This window comes from Apus apus, chromosome 2 (assembly GCF_020740795.1).
Source record: "Apus apus isolate bApuApu2 chromosome 2, bApuApu2.pri.cur, whole genome shotgun sequence".
Lineage (NCBI taxonomy): Eukaryota > Metazoa > Chordata > Aves > Apodiformes > Apodidae > Apus > Apus apus.
The window spans coordinates 46,863,675-46,885,730 of NC_067283.1; the positions used below are offsets into that span (position 1 = coordinate 46,863,675).

A 22,056-nucleotide genomic window follows, 5' to 3' on the forward strand; every position below is an offset into this window, starting at 1 on the left:
TAAATCATTATCAATGCGTGTAGGAACATCAGAAGTGAATTACATAAACCAAGAAAGCTTTTCCTACACTAACACTTTAAAAATTAGCAGCATCTGACAAGTACTTTCTCAGACAAGAATGTTTGCAAAGAAACATAAAATACTAGTTATGAGAAGAATTTTAAAGACTCCCATGGCATCTAGACACATTTCTACTGAAAACAAAGAGGTCTTAGGTGTCTAGGCACTATTTCGGCTTCTTTTAAATCTACACTATCTTAAGAGAGACAATCATATAGACTACCTGTATCCCTACACTGACAGATTATGTCCTGCTACACTTCATTTCCGCAACTTTTCTGACTCAGATTTAAAATGCCTACAGAATATTGTTCTGTGGCATAAAAGATCTTGTTAGGCAGCTTTTGACAAAAGTGGTAGCAATTCAAGCTTGGCTGAGATAGGCTCTAGACTATCAATGACCCTATTAGCAGAATTAATCTTCTAACATCCCTATTAAAAAAGAAGGCAGATTATTTTCCATTGAGCTACTGCTCTTCTGGCTTTTCTTGCTAGCTTATAAACAACATGCTTCTTTTCCAGTGTGTGATCCATACACTGTTAAATGCCATATCCCAAAGGAACCAACTTAGCAGACTGGCTACTTTGCTCATGACGGGAGCTCAGCAGCACTCTCTTGCTGCTCGTCTTGCCTTTCTGGAGGCTATCCAGACAAACTCAAGGGCTATTTGCTCCCACTAGTCCTCTATTTTGGTGCTGTGTGAGTGCCAACTGCAAGCTTTGCAGGGAGAAGAATAAACTTTCTGGAAAAATCCACATAAATCTGACACACAGAGGGCTCTGTGTTGGTTTTTTTTTGGTGTCTCTCTCACAGCATCATTAACAGAATTCTATTTTAATGATCAATGTTTTCTCTGGATATGTTGCAGATGCAGGGTTCAGTAGAGTTGGTATGGTCAAGAACCACATCTCTTTATGGTGGAAAACTTTGTGCCTTTTGGGAAGTGAAGTACAGATGTAAAACTCCATTGAGCAAGGGCCTCTGCTTCCAGGCAAGTATATAATAGACCTGATAGAGGGGCATCTCTCAGCTCTGTGGGTGTAGGCAATCAGTGTAGGGACTGGATTAAGTTTATTTTTTAATTGATCTCTATGCCAGATATAGCTGATTAAGCCTGTACTGTGATAGTTGAAGTTGCAACTTGTAATTTGCTCTGTACTTTCTACATTGGTGTAATCCTTTTTGCTATTAGCAGAGTCAAAGCTCACCAGACTAAAGAATTGTGCTTTGGCTATTAAACAAGTCAGGGAAAAAAAAATCACGCCGTACCTTCTGCACTATGGTTGTAGCCAGCTCTTCTATGAGGTCTTCCTTGTGATCCTGCAAGTAACAAGCCTCGTTCTGCTTGTCCTGCATGGAAATGGATATCTGTAGTTGCTAAAATAACATAAAAACAGCCTTTCCACAGAAATGGCATAGATCGGGAAATGGGCAGTATGCCATCTTGGCACTGTGGGAAGAAATTACATGTGCTTACATTGCATGTCACCTTCTGAAATGCAACATGCTTCTGCCATACAAGTTGTAAAACCCACACCCACCTCTTTAGGTATGGCATAAGACAGTCACTACTTCTTTATGTTTTCTTTTATATCTATTTGGTTTTGTGCCACTATGTAATCGTTCTATTTAAGTCAATACATTTTTTTATTTGGAAAATGTTACCAGGCTGTCACTGTAGGTCTCTGCCTTAGAAATAGCTTCTTCCACTGCTTCCTCTGCAACACGTAAGGCCACAGCAAGGGTATCCATCATGCTGTGTCCTAGATGAAAAATAAGATAAAACCACCGTGTCCTTTATATATGTACATTTTGCATAACAAGCTCCAAAATTCAGACTCATACTCTGGATGTATATTCAAATCTTAGGTTGTTCATACCAAAGTGCATTTCCTCAATCCATACTTATGCACAGTAAAATAAGCACCTTAAGACAGAGAAATTGTAATATAAATATTAATTACAAGAAAACACTGTATATTTATGTTGTTTATGCTCAAATCCCGCAAAATAGCTAGCTGGAAATAATAGGAAAAAACTTGTAAACTTCCTATAAAAAACAACAGAATATAAGAAAGAGAATGAAAAAATATAGTAGCCTAGGAAAGGAAATGTGAGAAAAGTAAAAAAACTTGAACTTTAAGAAAATCATACTAGAACAAGTGTGTATTTGCTGCTAACACTGAAGCAAAATATCCCAGCATGGTACACAAAACATTTTCAGTATCTCGCTAAAAGTTTCTGCTAAAAGATTGTTGGATTTGTGAACAAGACTTACCTGCACTCTTTGCTACTTCTCCAGTAATTCAAAGTGTAAGGACCATGTTTTAATCAAACAAGTTTTTAGCAGCATACCTTCTGTCTGTTGGTAGAATGTGGAGTCACTGCCACAAATGCTTCCTTCATTTTCAAAGCTTCCTTCAAAAAAACTTCCTTCTGCTCAAAAAAACAGATAGTAACACATGAAAAAGTCCCCATTAATAGCTGAGGCATTAGTAGATTAGAATATTCACTCAAGACACAGTGGCACCACACACAAAGAGGGATAACCAGAAACATCCTCCTACTTTTTGTATAAACCATGATCGCAGCAGCTTTTGTACAAAATATGACTGATTTTATACAAAAGACCTCTAATTAATTTTGGATGGAGAAAACTATTTGTACAGTAAAAGAGAGAGAGGGGAAGAAGCTATCAGGTATAAAACTTACCTGGTAGAAGTTAAGTACAGGGAATTTGCCTTGAACATGACATTTGGGGCTGAAATAGATTTTACATTTTAAAGGGCAATGCTGTATAAATAAGCCAAAACCCAGACACGTACACTAGTATTTATCTTCAAAGGGAACAAAAGGTTTACCTAACAGACACACCAAAAGTAGAAGAAAGCTAGCAATGACATTTAGACTCAAAGGTCTTCCTTAGAAAAGGTCTCACAGAGAGCACACACGCCACTTCAACTCATCATTAAAGTGTTCACACTTCATTTCAAGGACAAGTTCAGTGAGATTATGGCATAAGATTAAGGCGACATATGATATTAAAGTTCTGAAGGAATGGTTTTTAATTAATTTGTCCCGCTCCTGCTCTCATTGACACCAATATTCTTGTCTTCAACCATAGTTGTTCTCAACTGTTACAGAATTTTCTCTTGAAAAATGAATTTGATACAGAGAAACCAAAAATCTAATAAATCAGAATTTAATGCATAGATCTCTTTCTGCGATAAGCTTTTATGCCCATATTCGTAAGAAACACCTAAATTTTTCACTCAGTACTAGAGAGTCCACTTACCATCCTATATAATTTCAGAAAAAGGCAAAATAAAGACTACAGAAAAATTAAAGTTGCTGTAGAAATTTCAAAATCATTACATTAGGAAATACCCAATGAATCTAATGAAATTTCAACCACCTCAGGGTCATGGTTTGGGCCTAACACAACCACAGAGAACCAGCCACGTGGCTGCTCACTCAACTCCCACCCCCACACACACACACTGGGATGGGGAGGACAAAGGCCAAGTAGAAGCTCGTTGGTCGAGACAAGGACAAGGAGGGTTCACTCACCATTGACAGTCCTGGGCAAAACAGACTCAACTGGGAAAAATAATAATTTACCACTAATCAAATGCAGACAGGACACGGACAGCACAAAGAGCAGTGCTTACACACACTATCCCCATTCTGGGCCCAAATTACTGTGCTCCCAGTTTCTCTCCCTCCTTCCCCCCAGCAGCACAGGGGGACAAGGGGTGGGGTTTAGAGTCAGTTCACAGGCTGGTGGTTCCTGCTGCTCCTTCCTCCTCAGGAAGAAAGGTTCCTTACAGTCCTCTCCTTTTTCCCCATGGTGTTCCTCCCATGGGAGAGAGTCCTCCATGAACCTCTCCTTCATGAGTCCTTCCCATGAAGTCAGGAGCAAGACGCTCCGGTGCGGGCTTCCCACAGAGTCATGGGTTGCACTGGGAGCCGTCACCTCCCCTGGCGCTGGGTTCCTCATGGCTGCATGATCCTCCAGGACTGCAAGATCCCCCACGGCTGCATGATACAACTCCACTGGCAGCAAGTCCACATTTGTCCCACCTGGCACCTTCAGGGATTGTTCCACTACATTCCTCCTGAATGCAGGAGGACAGCCTGCCATGTCTCCATGGGCTGCAGGGAAACTTCTGCTTGGGCACCTTCTTCCCCTTTCTTCCTCACCAACCTCCGGATCTTCACCTCGGCACTGCTTTCACCTCTCCAGAACTGCTCTTTCTCCTGCTCTCTGCTCAAGTCTTATATCAGTTCTTTAATATGTTAATCGCAGATGCGCATCTACTGTCTTTCTAATTGCTTGGCCTTGGCCACCTGAGGGGGGAGCTTTCTGTAGCTTCTTACAGGATTCACCCCTGGGCCACTCCCCCACTACTGAAATCATGGCAGAACCAAACCAGCACATTCAGACAGCTTGGCAAATTTCGTAAACAATTTTAGAAATGTAACAAAATTAACAAATTTTTGAAATTTGCCAAAGTTACCAGTATGACACCAAACACAACCCATTTTATACCTCCAATCACACTTCTTACGGGGTGATGTATCATAACACCACAGTTGCAGGAGAATTGTGCCTCTTCATTTAAAAGGGTGATGCCAATACTTAATCTACATCTTTTAACCATTTGCAAACATCGATATAAAAATAAGATGTAGTCAGTTTCAGATCCTTAAGCATGTGAAACTGTAAGTGAGGACAAACTAAGTTTTGGTCAACTTGGATACCGATTGTACCCTGCGTCAACCAAACTTTTCTTCAAACACTACGGAAATGTGGACTAAGGCCAAAAGTTGAAAGCAAAATAATTTTCTCATTCATTGACTACTGAGAACCACGATAAATTTTTGAACATGTGCTAGAATACAACCTGCAATTTTCTTTACAGACTGAAGATAACAGCTCTTCTGTATCAGTGGCATAATTAAGATTAAACATTCTTTGAATACTTAAACAGCTCTTTAGATACTTCACTTCTTTTTTCTCTCCACTGAGGTCTTTCTTTAAGAAACAAAAGTCTTAAAATTAACTTTTTTGGTAACAATATTGGAATTTCCATTGTCACAGATTGTGTGTTAAAGTAGGTAAGCTAATGAGAAGTCAACAACAACTGTTCTTACCTACTACATCAGGACAAACTCCACTCTCCAGTCTATGCTTCCTGTATAAGTTCTTCAGGACTTTGGCACTTCCAAAACACTTAAAGCGGCTTTTGACATTATTATAGTACCAATCCAGAGACTGAGTCCTTAGGAGTCTAAAACAGAAAAATAAGCAACATATTTGGAGTGATTCTACAACCAATAAACCTAAACAGTTTACCATCCTTTTATGTAAAAAAAAGGATCTTCTGGAACCCAGAAAATAAACATATTAATTTCTGAATACTAGGATTGCACCTATAAATTAAAGCTGACTTCTGCAAAGGCTGCCAGGAAGGAGAAATATGTCTGAGACAGGGAACACAAATTAATTCTGTGTGTTTTCTTTCATGCTTGAGCCTAGTTTTTCCTCTGAACAGTAGCACAGTAGATTATTTTTAATTAATTTACTGCACTTACATTGCAGGAATCCAGGTATTTTTATAGGATGTGAAAACATTTAATATAAAACAATTTTTACTGTAGGCTGCAAAATAATTTCCCCTTTGTAATAATTATAAAAATCAGGGTCTTGGAACTAGAAGCCCTACAAAGTTAAATAAGATGTTCTTAACACCAAGGTTTTTGAAAAGAAGAGAATAAGGTGTCAATGTACAAATGCCTAAAAAAATGATGTTACTAGCAGGAGTGCTGGACTCGCAGCACTTCCAGACTTGAAGACATTCAGATAATTCCAGAGAAGTTGTGGATGCCCTCTCCCTGGAAGCCAAGTTGCCTGGGGCTTTGAGCAGCCTGGTCTAGTGGAAGGTGTCCTTGGCCATGCAGCGGGCGTCAGAACTAATTGATCTATAAGGTCCCTTCCAACCCAAACCATTCTGTGATTTAATTCTGGTTTTATACCTGGGGTCAGGAGTCAAAAACAAAATAAAATGAAAGCCCCACTGTAACCTTCAGATTTTCCTTTGGGGACTCTGGACTTTCCTTTATGAAGTCCATAGCAAGTGACAATCCATAATTTTTGTTTAACACAAACCATTTCGTAAGCAAATACAATCTCACCTATTGAGAGACTAGCAATGTAGTTTTTACTCAGCACTGAACCCCAGGAGATACTCAGTAACAAAGAAACACACTGAGCCTAGAGTTTCAACTGCATGCTTCCAGTCTAGCTCCAAAGTTTTAGTTTCAATATGCTGCTAAAAAGGAATATGCACTTCACATAAAGCATATAGTCCACTTCTCTGTCATCACTGAAAAGTGTTTAGTAGCAAACACCAGCAGTGGGAAATTAAAAATAAAAATCAATGAAGCATATAATAGTCAAACTGTGACCTCTTAAAGTTACATTAGTTGCTCTACCAAACACAACTGAAGAAAAATCACATAATGGAACAAAGGCATATTTCTTCTGTATGCTGTGTCAGCAATTAGATGGAGAGATGTTTACAGATAATGTAAGAATAGTAGCCCTTTACTAACTACTTGCACAGTAATATCCCAAGCATAACTATGACTCCCAGAAGGCTGATTAGTTCTGATATTCACTATTCCACCAATATCACTAATATGTGACAAAGGCAATAATCCTTCTTTTTCTGGAAAATGTACTTACACACGGTCCACAGATGACATCTGATGAAGCAAAAGACAGAGCATGAGCAAGGAGAAGCACGCCTAGGTCTGTCTGTGAAGTACAGAATTTCTGAATTCCTACAATAATAACAACAAGAAATCTTTTATGATGCCTGTTCAAATCCTGACCCACCTGGCCAGGGCTTGGCTGCTGGCACAGGGATGAATTTATGAATGGAGACAAATTTCTCTTCCAAACCTGCAATTCTTTGGCATTTTGAGATGTGCCTTCTCTGTGGGCAGGAACCATTTGTTCTTGTGGAAACTGCATCAGAAAGGAAAAAACACTATGTCTTCTGCCTGCTGAATTTGACTCAGTTTTGTCCACCGACTTTCTACAGGTGCTGGGAGTGTAGGATTTCAGTCAAGAGCACAGAGTCACAAATATTATGATGGGTAAAACCAAATCTGCATAACTGAGTTGGAAGTGGCTTAGTAGGAAGCACTGGACAGGAAGGATGCACTTCTGCCCAGGGAATACAGTGTTCTCCACACTGTTGTCAAAAAAAAGAATCATAGCATTATCTCTGTTGGTAGACTCACAGCACTGAGAGTCCTCCCATATACTGCTTTAGGGTTTTCAAAATCTCTGCCTTAACACGTTTACCAAGCTACCTCAGCTTCACTAGCTTAAAATCCTGAACTTGTTATCTTCTTGGAATCCAAACAGACCCAGTTCTTTATATTCCAACTGAGTGACAAGGTACCAAAAGCAGAAAGTCATCCATCTCACTGTATAAACCATATGAGTGAAGACAGTTATGAATGCTGACCTGGCAATCTGTGAAAAACAAGAGATGGGACCTACTGCAAGCCTGCTCCCCATGTTACCATGTTTTTCTGGGTCAAATCAATACTGTTTCTGTAAAAAGAGCAAGCTAACAGCACAAATTTTTTATTGAGGTGAGACACTGCTTTGCAACTAAGATAATACTAGAGAGATACTTTGTGTTTGTAATGATAACATTTTCTGCATTTGAACTTTGGAAGAGCCAAAAGGATAGGAGATTATAAATATCAAAGCAACAATAAAGAAGAGATGCTTGCCTCTTTGTACTAGCTAATCTGTTGTAACCACAAAGACTGGGTTTTATTTATTTTTAAATTTCCTCATTGCTGCAGGATTAACACTTTGGAAGTCATCTAATAATCTCGTGCTTTTCTCCTATGTGTTGGAGAGCTACCAACAACTCCAAATCTATGCCTCCGTCCTGCACACATTCTATAAAAGATTACAATGCCTCCTCTAAAGCTTTTCAGCCTCTTAGCTTTCAACTATGCCACAATGTCCCAGCTGATTCCTCCTGGGGAGAAAGGATTTGGAGAAGAGAGCAGTTCTCTTCTAGATACTAAAATAGAGAACCCCACTCAAAAGAGCAGTAAAAGCATTTTTTTCCTTATTTCATAAACCTTTAATGTTGAACTTATTTTAAAACTGTATTTTGCAAAAGCAGTCCGTGAGTCCAGACTAATGAGACTATGACAGCATTAAATTGTTAAAATTAAACACTTCCTTGTTATCTCTAATAGAAAATGAGCCAGTTCTCTCTGCAAAATGAAAGTACATACTGAAAGGATATTAATTGTATGCATTTTAAAGATGCAAGAATGGTTGAAGCCATTTCTCTCTCTTTTTGTGCCATAAAGGCTGTTATGTCTTAATTGCTAAAGAGCCTTATATGCTAAGGACATTATTTACCTTAATTGACATTGTCATAGAGCTGAGTTGCATTTTGATGCGCTTCTGGCAGAGGGGAACACTGTGATTTTAAAAATTCTGCCTTACCAGAAAGCGTGAAAGCCAGGCAGACACTTTTGGTTTAATAGCATTAAAAATTGAATGAGCATTATAAATACCCTGCAATTTTTTTTAGTGCAGCAATGTGTTTGCCTTAACCAAGTAGCACTGTAAGAGCAACCGATAAGCCCACTGAAGTCTTTACAAGTGATTTTCAGTTCATTTCTAGCCAGAAGCACCCCAATACTAAATTTTTAGCCTTCTCCTGCAGGAAAAAAGTACACCAGCTGTGCTGGGGAGTGGGGACATGAACCATCTCTCTCATTCTTAGTGATGATCACAAGATCATATGAAAAACGCCACTCATGCATGATGACAAATATTCACTACTCAATACAGAGGAGGTTATTTAGTGACTGATTTACCCCTTTGGGTTTTTTTTCTTCTAAAAAGTTGTGAGGTTTTACTTGGACTAAAGGCAATACGAAGCTTCTGCAATAAATTATCTCTAAAAGGTAGTACCAGCTTAATGTTCATGACCTCGATCTCTGCTGATAACACAAGGAAGCATTTTATCACAACATTTTTCCATTAACTTTGTGAGAAGTTTGCTCCCACAAGAAGAACCTGTCACCTACAAAAACTGGACTGCAGATCAGTAAGTCATGAGGTGCTCCTGGAAATCTGAACTTACATTATTTAAATGTCAGACAGAGTGAATATGTAATCCCTTGGAGTTTCCTCATTGTTGACTTGCACTGGGAACTGAAGATTCCTTTTCAGCTTTCCACTCCTACCTCAACACATCTCCCATGGCTTTGTGCCAACAACTGGGCCAGTAAACTCTTCTATACCCTCAATCTGACTCCAAAATCAGAGCCACAAACTTCACCTGCACATCAACAACTGTTTGTACAAATGTTACGCCAAACAATTCAGATTTCTGAGCTCACCTCCATGTATGTATTCTGAAATGTTAGACATGAGTTTCATGCCACCCTGCTGGAACCTCTTATGTTCACTTGAGGTAGAGGCATCCCCTGCCAGGTGAGCCTCTTGAGGCTGATTTTTCTCCTCTCATCTGTAACATTTGTCATCTTTCTACTGGAATTATGGAAATCATTCTGTAGGCTAAATTATACCTAATGCCTACCTGCAGTCCCACTGATTCTGTGGATGGTTTACAACATGCTAAGATATTGAAAATATGTCTATATATAGATGTCTATATATGTCTATATACCTCTAGGTATATAATGATAGTATAATAATCAGAGAGTTCTATTTTAAAATACAATTTTTATACTTCTTTTTGACAGGAAAAGGTGCTGCTTTGAACACTTGCTTAATATTTTTATGTATGTTAAACTCATTCCCAACACACCCCCTGCACCTCCCCTCCCCAGTAAGTCCAGCATCACCACTGCACTTACTAGTAGCAGATTTAAGAGGCTGGCTGCAATTTTCATTATAACCTCAATTTTTCAGGGTTTTATAATTTAGTTGTGAGATTTTTCTCATGATTCTTACTTAGCAAAATAGGAAATAATAAAAAGGACCTAGTGGCAGACCCTCTAAAGTAATCTCCATCACAGAAAAGGTCTTCATTGAGCAACTGCTTAGCATTTTCGAATGGGCATCAGCACTACTCAGCCCTGAAATAAAGACATTCAGCTGCAATTTCTCAGACAACTGATCAGCTAACAATGAATCAAGCTCCCTAGGAAAAAAACCACCAAAACAGTTGCTAAAAATAACTTTACTCTTGGGACCAAAAAAAAAAAAGGCAAAAAAAGTGCTCTAAAATTGTTAGATCATGCTTCTCCTGTTGTACTCAAGCCCTGGTGTAACACCCAGCCTCAGGTCACCTGAGATCCAGATTGGACAGTCGGCTAGATCCACTCAAGAAGGGAGCAGTTTTACAGTTCTTGGGCCTTTTAACTTTTGTGGATGTGACAATTTTTAAAAATTAAGTAATGGAAATTCAAAAAGCCAAGCAAAATAGAGGGCCATCCACAGATCAGAACTACTGCTCTGTGGGAGACTCCAAAATGGAACACAACCACATCAATCTGAAGAAATATTAGAAGTTTCAATTTTCAGTGGAAAAGCAACATTGCTGCTTAGTTTTCACTCTTTCAAAGCACTCCCACAGCCCCTTGGTCTGCCTGAAGGCTCAGTAATGAGTGAAGACATGGAAGGGCTGGGAGCCAGGGGAAGACTGGTGCTGAGCTATGCCAGAGCTAGGATATGGGTGGATAGAAGACCTCCAAAGCCAACCTGCTTCACCATGCAACTGGGCCAGAGGCAGAGGCGTGCTGCAGTTAGATATTCTTGTCTTTAACTATAATGTTGTCTTCCACCAGACAGACGACTGGGTGCTGTGGGACAGATATCCTTGAAGCCCTGCCCCTCCTGGCGAGCTGCATGTCCATCTCCCTCTGGCTGCACTGGCACCAGGTTACGCAGCCGTTCTCCGGGAAACTCCAGCTAATCCGGATTACGCTTCCTCGGGCACACCGTCTGTCACAGGCCCCCCGAGATGGGCCCGCTTTTCATACTGGCCTCACACAGAAAATTAAGCTCGAGGCTCTTGTTTCCATTTTTCAGGCACTGAGTGGCCTCAGCCTGGTGCCCACAGAAACAATTAAGATTTAGCCTGTCACTTCTTATTTATTCCATTTTAGAGTACAATTGCTTCAAACTCGGCATCCTGAAATCTTCTTTCTCTACCAATAGCAATATATGCTTTTTCCCTTGGGCTGATGTTTTAGAGCATGTAATGTACTGCTCTTTATAAATTGTTGAATTCAAGTGTTTCAGTTCCTTCCAGTTTCAGTGAAATCAAACATACCTCCGGGTTCAAGAATGCAACTTCACCTTCATTCCCTTCAGGATTAATCATTACTGTAGTACAAAGACACTGCACACGAATATCCTGCCAATGCTCAGTTTGCTAAGAAACAGACTTAAAAAAAAATAAATTGAAAAAGTTCAGCCCCCTGAAGCACTGAGCAGGAACTTCTGCACATCATCCTTTGGCTGAGCCCATGTACTTTCTAGATGGGCCTTATATTTTCCTGATTGTTTTGCACATATACCCTGCCTGTGAAAGGCAGTTGTTCATGCTTCAATAACAACAGCTCCTAAACATTTAGCCCAAAAGGCCACTGTTAACCCTTTGTGACACTTCCTTCCCATGCTTTATGTTGAAATCCTCCTTATTTTCCTTTAATAACATTCTGAAGATCACCCAGCACTTAAGAAGTGCCACTCCAAAAAATGCCTTCTGTTCATTATCCACAGCTGAGGGCTGTGTCTGGATTCTGCTGAGACACACGAAAACACGGCACACTGCCCCTTGCAGGAGTGACATAGGGAAGGCTGCAGCAGTGCATGCTGAATGCTACGTTCAGCCAACAGCAAAATCCAAGCTAGAGCAGAGGAGAGATCGTCTCAAGTCAAAGCATCTACCCGAAATGAAAACTGTCCCAGCTGGTTTTTCCCACCAGTGGAACAAAATAACTGTCCTTGTCCCTCACAGTGAAATTGTGACTTCCTGGTGTCAGTACATTTGTTATTCAGGGAGCTCAACTTACAGTAGTGTACTATACAGGGCATTTCCTTAAAATACAGATCATCTCAACAATCCTCTGAGAAATTCACCACCCTAGTTTTGGCTTTTAAATTCCAACATGGAGCAGCACACAAGAAATAATAAACTAAGGTTAGCCCAGAGGAAAAAAGGAATTAATTTATTTTTTTCCCAAAAGACAGCTGTATGAGCAACCCTCAAACTTGCTAACTCTCCTTTTAAGCCAGCAGTGAAGAATTTACATGTGGGAGGAAGACATAATAGGTTTTATAAAGAAAAGCTAGATATACATTCTGAAAGGAAGAAAGAACAAAACTTTTAAGAAATTAACCTAATCCTGATTATTGAGTGAAGTGCTGAAGCACCTACCACCTGGACCCTTTAAACCAAGCCTTGGTGACTTCCAAAGGGAAACACCAAGGATTGCTCACTGCAGCACATGCCAAAGTGCAGGAATCACTTGCTGTATTATGCAGAAGATCACAGTGAGTGACTGCTGGCTTATAAAAGCCCATGAGTTCAAATAAAAGGTTCACCTAGCCTCTTATTCTGTCTCTGGCCATCAGCTGATGTGAGGGAAAAGATGCAGAGAGATGACAGGAAAGATCCCAGCTAAATAAATAAATTTGGCTACACTTAATCTAAATCTATTCATACTTTTGGCCTCTTCAAAGCTCTCTGATGATAGAGGCCCCAGCTACATGCCACACAGATGCATTTGTAATCCATACTTCTAGCAGTCACTTGATAATATAATCTACAGTAAGATAAACCATGAGATGGCTGATCTTTAAACATATAATTTCATTATTGGAAATAATCAGTATGTAAGAAATCAGGAGTAAAACATCTGCCTCTAACAGCGTTTTTGAAAACAAGAAAGGAAAAGGTACAGGTGTCTTTCTCAAGGAAATCTTCTCCTATGAAAAGGTTCAGGCTAAAAGAGTCTTCTGGCTCAACTCAGCCACAAAGTCATCATGCTGGTTTGTGAACGAAGCCTGAGAGTGCAGTTTTGGTGACCATTTTCAGGGCTGTTCCTCATAGAGGATAAGCTTCCAGGAGCAGGTGAGGAAAAACTATACTCTGTATAACTAGAGTAATGGTTTGATCCTCCAGTAAGAAAACTCAAATAGGAGTAAAATGTGTCAGCATTTAACTGAGCTATTTTGCCCTTTATTTTCCCTGCAAGGCTGTATGTCAAGGAAGCTCTGGCTCACAAATGAATGCATATCTGGCTTATTAACCTGACCTGCTGTCCTCAGGAAGCATGTTGTGTTTTAGGGTAACTCAAGTGAAAATATGGATTCTGCAGCAGTTATAAAAGTCATATCTTTTAAAAGGAGGTTTTCAAACCCAGTGCTCCACTGTAATTTAGCTGACTGTAAATACCAGGGGTGAAATCACAACTGTGGAGAGTTAATAACAGTTAAAGCAATGACCTAAGAAGGGGCAAGCATCTACAAGCTGTGAAAGATGTGAGAAGCCATAACCAAATCACCTCCTCACGGCATCTCAGTAAGAGCTAATAAGCTTTCACCATCGCAACATGTTTATAAGGATTTTGGCCATATCTTATGGGCAATATTCTTTCTCCATTTTTGCTTTGCAAGGACAGCATCAATGACTGATGCTTATTTATTCAGAGATGACTACTGAACCTAGAAGTTCAAAAGGCTGCAATGAAGGGGAGCTTGCAGAGACCTTGCAGTACAGGTTACTGCTGCTTTCAAACCACTTTGGCAGAGCCTTAGGCAATTGGATCACATAGATGTTCCCCTTCCCCCACACATGATGAGCAACACCTAGATCACTCCCAGCAGATAGACAACTAGTGTCTTCTTAATGACTTCTGATGCTGCAGAACACCTCCAGCCACCCACTCCAGTGTTTTTCTATCCTAATGTTGAAAGATTTTCTTAACATTAAAGCAAAATTTCCCTTCTTTCTATTTAAACAAGACAGTTTATGATGTTTGCTCTTTTCCTTTTTTTTCCCCCCCTTCTTTCCTTTTTATCCCCCTTAAGGTTAAAGAATCCTGTTTAATCCCAGATCATGTTTTCTAGCTAATTGATCAGTTTTGTCCTGGGACAAGGGAAAAAAGACCCAAGTGGTCCACATCTTTGTTTAAATACACATCCCAGAACTGATGAACTGGGGCCTTCCCAGTACTCTTTCAAGAAAGCTAAATGTAAGTGTTGGGATGTGACTTAACAACAGCACAGACCCTATGGGTGAGACCCTATGGATGAGACCCTACTGAAAGCACCAGCTATGCCATGGTGATATTGAATGAGAGCTATACAACACTCTGGGTCACGGGTCTGTCAACGCCTTGCTGAGACTTTCAGCACAGAAACTGGCAGCTTTTCAAGAAGAGAGATCCTGCTGAACTAAATGAAAGGTATTTTCACTCTACCTTTTCTTTAAACAGACAAATATGTGGATGTCACTTGCAGAAATTAGGTTGAAAGTGCTGGCAGATACACCAATGGGCTAAAATATTGGGCTAAAATGTCACTTTTGTGAGAGATATCCAGACACTAAGCTGTTACACCTTCTCATCAACCAGCAAATAGCTCTCTTGGATAAGAAAACTATGAAGCCTGCCAGTCATAAGGAGCCTTATGGTCATATCTGTACCACTTCCACCCCACCTGCACGAAAAGCCCATGTCTCTTCATTTTGTGCTCGCTTTCCTTTCTAGGTTGGTGTGTAACATGCCTCAATTGTTAATGCAGCCACTGTGGGTCATTCAGTGGCCAAAAACCATCTGTAATCCTCATCTCAGTGGTGTAAATGGAGCCCAAGAAGTTGTCACCTTTTGTTTTCAGCCCTTCTAGGTGCTTCATTCAATGCCTGGAAATCACTTCCTCAGCACACTGCCAAGTATTTTCCTCTTAAGACTTCATTAAAATGCTTATCTTTATACAGCAGATTAATACTACCTGTCAACCCAGATGAAAATTCAATAAGCAGCCATTGGAAATTTGAAACCAAATCAAAACAAGTCCAAATCCAAATGTCTTTTAAAACCTGGAGCACTCAAGATATTGCTGAAATGGAATATTCTACATGTTCACTTCAAAGGGCTTTTAATGAGGATATATAAATTACAAGATACATGAATGTACATTTGTATATGATCTATAGGATTTACTTTATGATGGAGAATCATAAATACAGAAATAAAAATATCACCTCTTAAACAAATATTTCCCCCTTAAGCAAAAGGAAATACTTCACTATATCTCAACCTCTTTTGCCCCAGAAGTTCCGTTTGATGTAGGATTTTGTGGGGCTTCCTTTTATCTTAATTTGCAGTATAATACATTTTCAGTATCCTAATATTTTTGAAAGGAAAGAAATTCCATAACCTGGTCATCTGGTACAAGATAGTTTTTCAGGCAAATTGTAAGCATTATTTGATACTGCATCATTAGTCAATTTATGACACTCACATGCCCACAACATGCTAAAGCAAAATAGAAATAAACACAAATCAAAGCAAGTTATTATAGCTACACTGAACACAGATATACTGTATTTTACTGTTGTATTTGTTTCTACTTGTTACAATATATTAATGTAAATTTTATTTGAGATTTCTGAAAGAAGACAGGCAAAAAAGAACAAGAATTCAAACTGACAGTACCTCAAAAATTAATACATGTGGCTGTTTTTCTTAAGAAATAACATCAGCAAGAGAGATTTGTGAGTTGTCAATTGGAGAGGCATTTTTTTCCTGCTGTTGTATTCCTATGAATTTATCCTTTACACCTACCTACTGAAGTGAGAGAAAATTCATAAAGAAACCCCATGTAAATAAACTTCAGAATGCCAAGAGCAAGATTAAAACACTAAGGAATATCTGGTCATTCAACTTTGCATTCAAGTTAATGAAACAAAAGTATTTTCAGTCAAAATACAAGTGAATATAAATGGCTCTGAATAAATGCACCCTTCACCCATGAGAAATGTTTTCCAATACCACAGAAGGTATCAAATGAAACAACAGAACATAAAGCCATTTTTGTTAGTTATTCAAATTACCTAAGTGAAGGCTTTTCTCTCTGCAAACTTCATCTTTAACTCACAGATGCTTGAAAAACAGATGAAAAGCAAAAAAAGCGAGGTGGATGAAACATAACAATTTTCAGAAAATAGATACAAACTCCATTCCATCAGAAAAAAACACCGGAGGATAAACCATGCAAATTAATTCTGTGATCCTGATTAGAAAAATACGCAGGGCTTTTAATATAGAGCTCAAGAAGACCAAAAAGACAACAATCCTCCACTTTGTCTGTTTCCGTTCTTGTATCAGGAGAAAGCTGTGAACAAACAACTGTGAAATGCCAGTGAAGATGAGAAGAATCATCACCACTTAGAATCAAAGAGAAAGTTGGGCTCATTTTAAGATTATTTAAGAAGAAAGGGAAAAATAAACGCCCTAAAAATTCAAACAAGCGCAAACCCTTAAAACGTGGCTGGGGAGCGAAGGGATGCGATTTCAGTTCCCATCTTTTGTACTGGTTATCTCACCTCATGAGCCCAGCTCCCGCTGAAGCAGGCTGCACTGCTGCTTTCTGGGAACTGCGCACACAGCTGCTCCACCACCCCCTTTCTGAGATGACACGTGTTCATGGCTTTGCGACTCCACGAGCCACAGAACAGCTTAAGAAACACACTGCTGAGCTGGAAGCACTGCAGTGTTATCCAGCATCAGGATGACACCTCCTGATCCAAGTCCCATGCAGGTCCCTAACTGGGAGGTGTAAGGAATGTATTTCCTTGCCACCCACCCACTCAACGTGGTAGGAGGAGGAGTGAGATGAAGCAATGCTGCACTGCTCAGACAGCAAACTACCTGGATATGGTTTAGCTGTTCATCCAGCAGTTAAGGCAAGGAGACTTCCTTGAATTATAGTGGAAAACGGGCAAGATGGGGAATAGCTGGTCAGCCCAGAAGGTCAGCTCAGCTAACAACAGCACTTCAGCTCTTCCCACCATGGACCAAGAGCAAATAAAGACTGAGCAAGGGTATCTGATGCTGTGCAATGACACTCTCAACTGCTGTGTGCCAGTGAGCATCCTAAGCACAGTGTGTGCTTCCTAAGTTCCTTACCATTCTATTTCTGCTTTTGCAGAAAATGAGCCTTACAGGAGTTGTGCTATTTGTGAGTGGAGCTCTCTTCGATCAAGCTTTTAAAATACTGGGCATGCATCCCCCCTCCCCCCCCCCCCTTTTTTTTTAATAGTTTGTTTTTTCAAACCAACTTCATAGTCACTATATTCAAAATGGTTAGGTTTTCCCTGTTGCACAGAAAATATTTTTAGTTGGAAGCTTTGTGCAAGCTGTCCAGCAGTCTGACAAAAGCTAAATTCCAGCTTACGGCTGAAAACCGTAGGAAAAATTCCAAAGCCTTTACAAATTATACAAATGAAACTTTAATCCCAGCTGGCCTCAGTAACAGTGGCTCTACATCTGGGCACACACAAATGTATTTTTATATGGATTTTCAGCTACTTTGAATAACAAAAAATAATAATTGAAAAGCTCTTATTTTTTTTTTGTAAATTCTCGTATCATAATAATAAAAACCAAACAGTCCTGCAAGCACAGGTCAGCCAGCCTGTCAGAGAAACAAAGCTGTTTCTCAAAACCAGTCCTGCACAGAGCTCTTTGATAAAACTGATCTGCTGTCCAGAGGAGGATTCACTTCCCTAACAAACAGAAAGCTTCACAGCCATGCAATCCTCCTGCCTTCTCCAGGGTAAGCTTACTCTCATCTGCACAAGACCAAGGGTATCCTCATAGGGCCACACACTTGTCACAAGATACAAGCGTATGTATCAGTAAGTTTGATCAAGAGCAATCAAGAAAAATGGCGGGAACTAGAAGAAGCCATGAACAGGAGTGGTGAAAAGAGCTGCAAAGCCACCTGATCACGCCCACAGAGACGATAGTGTGCAATGGGTCTTTGAGTCCCTTAGTGGCAGCTTTCAACTGCTGGCCGTGAGTGGAGTCCAAACGTCACAGCCTTTCTCAGCTATGTTCACAATGCTCATTTGAGACGAGACCCTAATTCACTCACAGAAGAAACACATGCTGAGGATTTTCAAGTTCCCATTAAACTGAAAATCTGCTAGACAGGGGGATGGATGTTACTTGACTGAGCTGTCTCTTCCTGCTTTAGTTGCATGAGGTATGACTACCACAGCTTTTCATGTTTGGTCACGTAAAACTTACAAAGGCAATTATCTAAGAATAAGGAAATCAAGTTCTATTTCACATTTTTCCAACTGCTGCTTGAGCTCTAAGTGAACGAAGGGGTTTCCTGCAGACCCTCTGTGTACAAACACTCATATCTTCAACTGACAGCAGCAGAGAAGGTCCCACTGCACCAACAGGAGGCATCTTTACTCAGGCATCTCTGTTATGGGTGGTGACCACAGAGAGAGAGACAGAGCCAACAGAAGCTATTTGTCATTTCTGAGACATCACGTGCTCTCACCCCCTAGCGAAGGGAAGGGAATGTAGGTCTCCTCTCCAGCAGAACTCCTCCCATAATGAAGAGAAACTTGACAGCACTTTGGGGAAGCAATCCTAGCTACCAGCATTTCCTGCTGAGCTGGCAGGTTGTACTGGGAACTGCTGGCTGTTAATACAGCTCATGGTGCAGGCTGCCAAAGGAATGCTGAGCCTGTGTGGATTGGAGACAGCGGTGGGGGTGTGTGTGTGTCTGATTACTCTTCTGTACATCTAAGGATGCCTTAAAGAACAAATTAAAATGTTGTTATCTCTGCGTGTGTCCAGTACTTTTGTCAGAGGGCTGCAGATAACTCTCATGCTGCCCCTGCCACTTTTTCTTGCCATTTTTTTCCTCCATTCTTTGTTTTCCTTAGGCAAACATGAAGGTGGGATAAATTACTAGCTTGCATTGCTGAAGACAAATTTGCAGAGTACTGGGGCAGGTAGGCAAAAGGCAGTGAGTGCATTAAGAATGTCCTCAGTCTATGTGCTGCTCCATTAATGTTCTGACTTTCTCTTAGGAGGTCAGGCAACAGCAAATCACCAGTCCTTGTCCAGCAGATCCAGGGATATGGAAAGGACTATTACACATAATGCTAAAATATTAACACACAGCCTCTGCAATTCTGTATTTGTCCTGTTACAAAGACAGTGCAAGTGCTAAAATAATTTCCATTCCATACATAGCCAGGGGAAAACCAGTTAGTGACAATTTTTAAGGGTGGTGTTATGGATAATGCAAAAATATTTTCAATTAAATTAAAAGTTGTTTTAGACTCTGAAAAACATATAAACAAAAATAATATAATTGAGTCACAGAACAGATCAGTCTCCAGATTACTCAGATGGAGACATTAAATCTGGTAATTGTGTAACAGAAAGTGGAATGATAGAAACAAGTACATCTTTTGTGAAAAAAAAAAACGTATAGTGACCACTCAAGGGTGGTTACCCTCAACTTTTATTTCAGTTGTGATGAACCTTCATTAAAAAAATACTCTTTCTCATTTTCTTTAGCAGTACATTTTTAAATAGGAGCAGAGACGCCAGGAGTAGAAATACCAGGAAGGAAGGAAACCAAACAAAAATCAGAAAAAAAAATAGTATCTGACTTGAATGTCAAGATGGAAAAAAAAATAATTTTTCTCTCCCGTTCCCCAGAAGCAGGAGGTTGTACCAATATAAACATTAAGAGTTTTTACTTACTTTCAGCATATTAAGGAAAATAAAAAAGGACCTGCATTAATGGACATTTGACTCCTAGGATTAATCACACCCTGAATAATGACATGCTAGTACTGTTGCTTTAAAATATTTGAGTTTTATACATCTAATCCATCTACAATATTAGTTAAATAAGACAGCCTGAGATGATAATGCTAAATACTCTGCAAGTATACCTAGAACAAAATCACAGGTAGAGAAAAGAGATTTTCCAGAAAACGCCTAGGAAGAGTTAAAATCAAGAACTTATTTAATAAATAATAACAATTATTTTTCAGATCAGAGCCAACTTCCAAATCCTGTGATACAATCCATGATCCAGCTCCTATTTTTTTCAAAGATTAATTCTTTAAGGGACTAAGTGCCATAATTCTATAGTAGGTGAAGCAGCTAATAAAACTATTTTACATCTATCCTATTTCATGCTTCATTTATCTATGGATTTTTACTACACTTTACAATAAGTATATACCATGTTTAACAGTTATTTAGAATTTACTAGCTCATTGACAATAATGCCATTATCCTAGAGCAACTAAGACCTCAACAGGTAAATAAATGGTCAAATATCCTTTAAATCCATTTTACAGGTGAAATACTGAGGCACTAAAAGACTCTGGAAATCTAGGATGTTGAGAAAATAAACTCTGTATCTTGACTCTAAAGACCGTGTTTTTAACTCACACTGACCCCTCTCCCCTTACGAGGCATTAAACATTTATCTTAAAGCTCTGTTTTCATATCTGCAATTTACTAAATATTTTAGATTAAGTACTTGTGTCAAAGAGAAAAGGAACTCAAAAACTTTATGCATGAAAAACTGTGAGTGAGATCAAAGGGTCGAATAAGGCAGTGTGAAATGCATGCAAATCTGCTAGACAAGCAGCATATCTGAAGATGGAAACAGCCTGTAGCCAAGGGTTTGGAGATTGTTTTGTTAAGATATATGGCAAGAATTAGAAATGGCTGAATACATGACGACAGATGCACAATCTTGAAAAGCGATCATCTGCACTAAGCCTATTTACCACTGCTTTTACTACAACAGCTACACTGCTTTGCTCAGAAATGTATCAGAGAAAATAAGACATCCACATTTTACAGCCAAAGAGCCACCAACACATACCATATATCTCAGCCAGCTCCTGCTGTACAAATCCTTCATGCAAGCCTGCACTCCCTGTGGCCTCAACACTGGCTTTATTCTCAGAGGATCTGGGATGACACAGAAACCTACGTGCCCACATCTATGTGCTTCTTCACAGTTTCTCAGGTTGCCTTATTCAGAAGAGACTATGATTGTTCAAGACTGTAATTATTGCGACATCTTTTGGAAATATTTTTGGCCAGTATGATAAAAAATGCTCTGTATTTACTGAGGCATCACAGTAGCAGGAGTCAGGTCAGCCTAACTGAATGCTTTTACTTATATTCCCTGTGTCTTATGAACAATATAATCACTCCATGTTTGAGCTCACTGAAAGCTATCAAAACCTAGACTAACTGAAAGCTCCAGAAAGTAGCAGATTGCAGAAGAAACAAGAATTGCTTCTTCCCCTCAGATCCAGTGCCACCTCTGAATCCATCTGTAGCGTGTTACTTTGGTTGAAAGCTTCGTAAAAGTCTTCATTCCTATTAGAAAATAATACACGCACAAATTGCTTCATACCCTTGACAACCAAATTGCATCCTCCGCTGTAACCCTAAAAACACACTCAGAAAATTAATCTCAGGGCTCCAATTTAACCTTGATATGAACATGTAAATTCAGAACAAATCAGCCACGGTAAGCCACTGGTCAATACTTGGGGATATGAGGATAGCAAGGCCACCATGAAAAAGCAAGTGATGGCACAGACACTGTCCTATTGAGCCACACAGAAAGGGACTGGAATATCCACCTCCGCTCTAAATAGTCAAACTTTTCAAGACACTCATATCTACAAGCCATAGGGAGGGAGCATACAGCCACACAGGACACATGTGCATTTGTTGTACAGCACCCTGGGATTGTAGTAGATTTCTATACACTGCTTTGAAGCTACAGAAGTCTCACACTCAAGACTCTTCTGTTTGCCAAGCCAAACTACCACAGCCATTATCACAACATTTAATTTATGTCCAAACTACCCATC

The 22,056-nt window shown here is 39.6% G+C and overlaps 1 protein-coding gene across 6 annotated transcripts in view; it reads right to left on the minus strand.

Annotated features, from left to right (window-relative positions):
- The window catches only part of MYRIP (myosin VIIA and Rab interacting protein), a 233,052-nt gene that overhangs the window by 53,385 nt on the left and 157,611 nt on the right, over positions 1-22,056 (minus strand). For 4 of the 6 annotated variants that reach the window (XM_051612083.1, XM_051612082.1, XM_051612084.1 and 1 more), the window contains 4 exons: positions 5,219-5,355; positions 2,417-2,497; positions 1,727-1,824; positions 1,331-1,411 (listed from right to left, as the gene is read on the minus strand). In XM_051612083.1, coding sequence (XP_051468043.1) covers positions 1,331-1,411; positions 1,727-1,824; positions 2,417-2,497; positions 5,219-5,355 — 397 coding nt within the window. The remainder of the gene's footprint in view (positions 1-1,330; positions 1,412-1,726; positions 1,825-2,416; positions 2,498-5,218; positions 5,356-22,056) is intronic. The other 2 variants (XM_051612085.1, XM_051612087.1) reach the window with 1 other exon arrangement.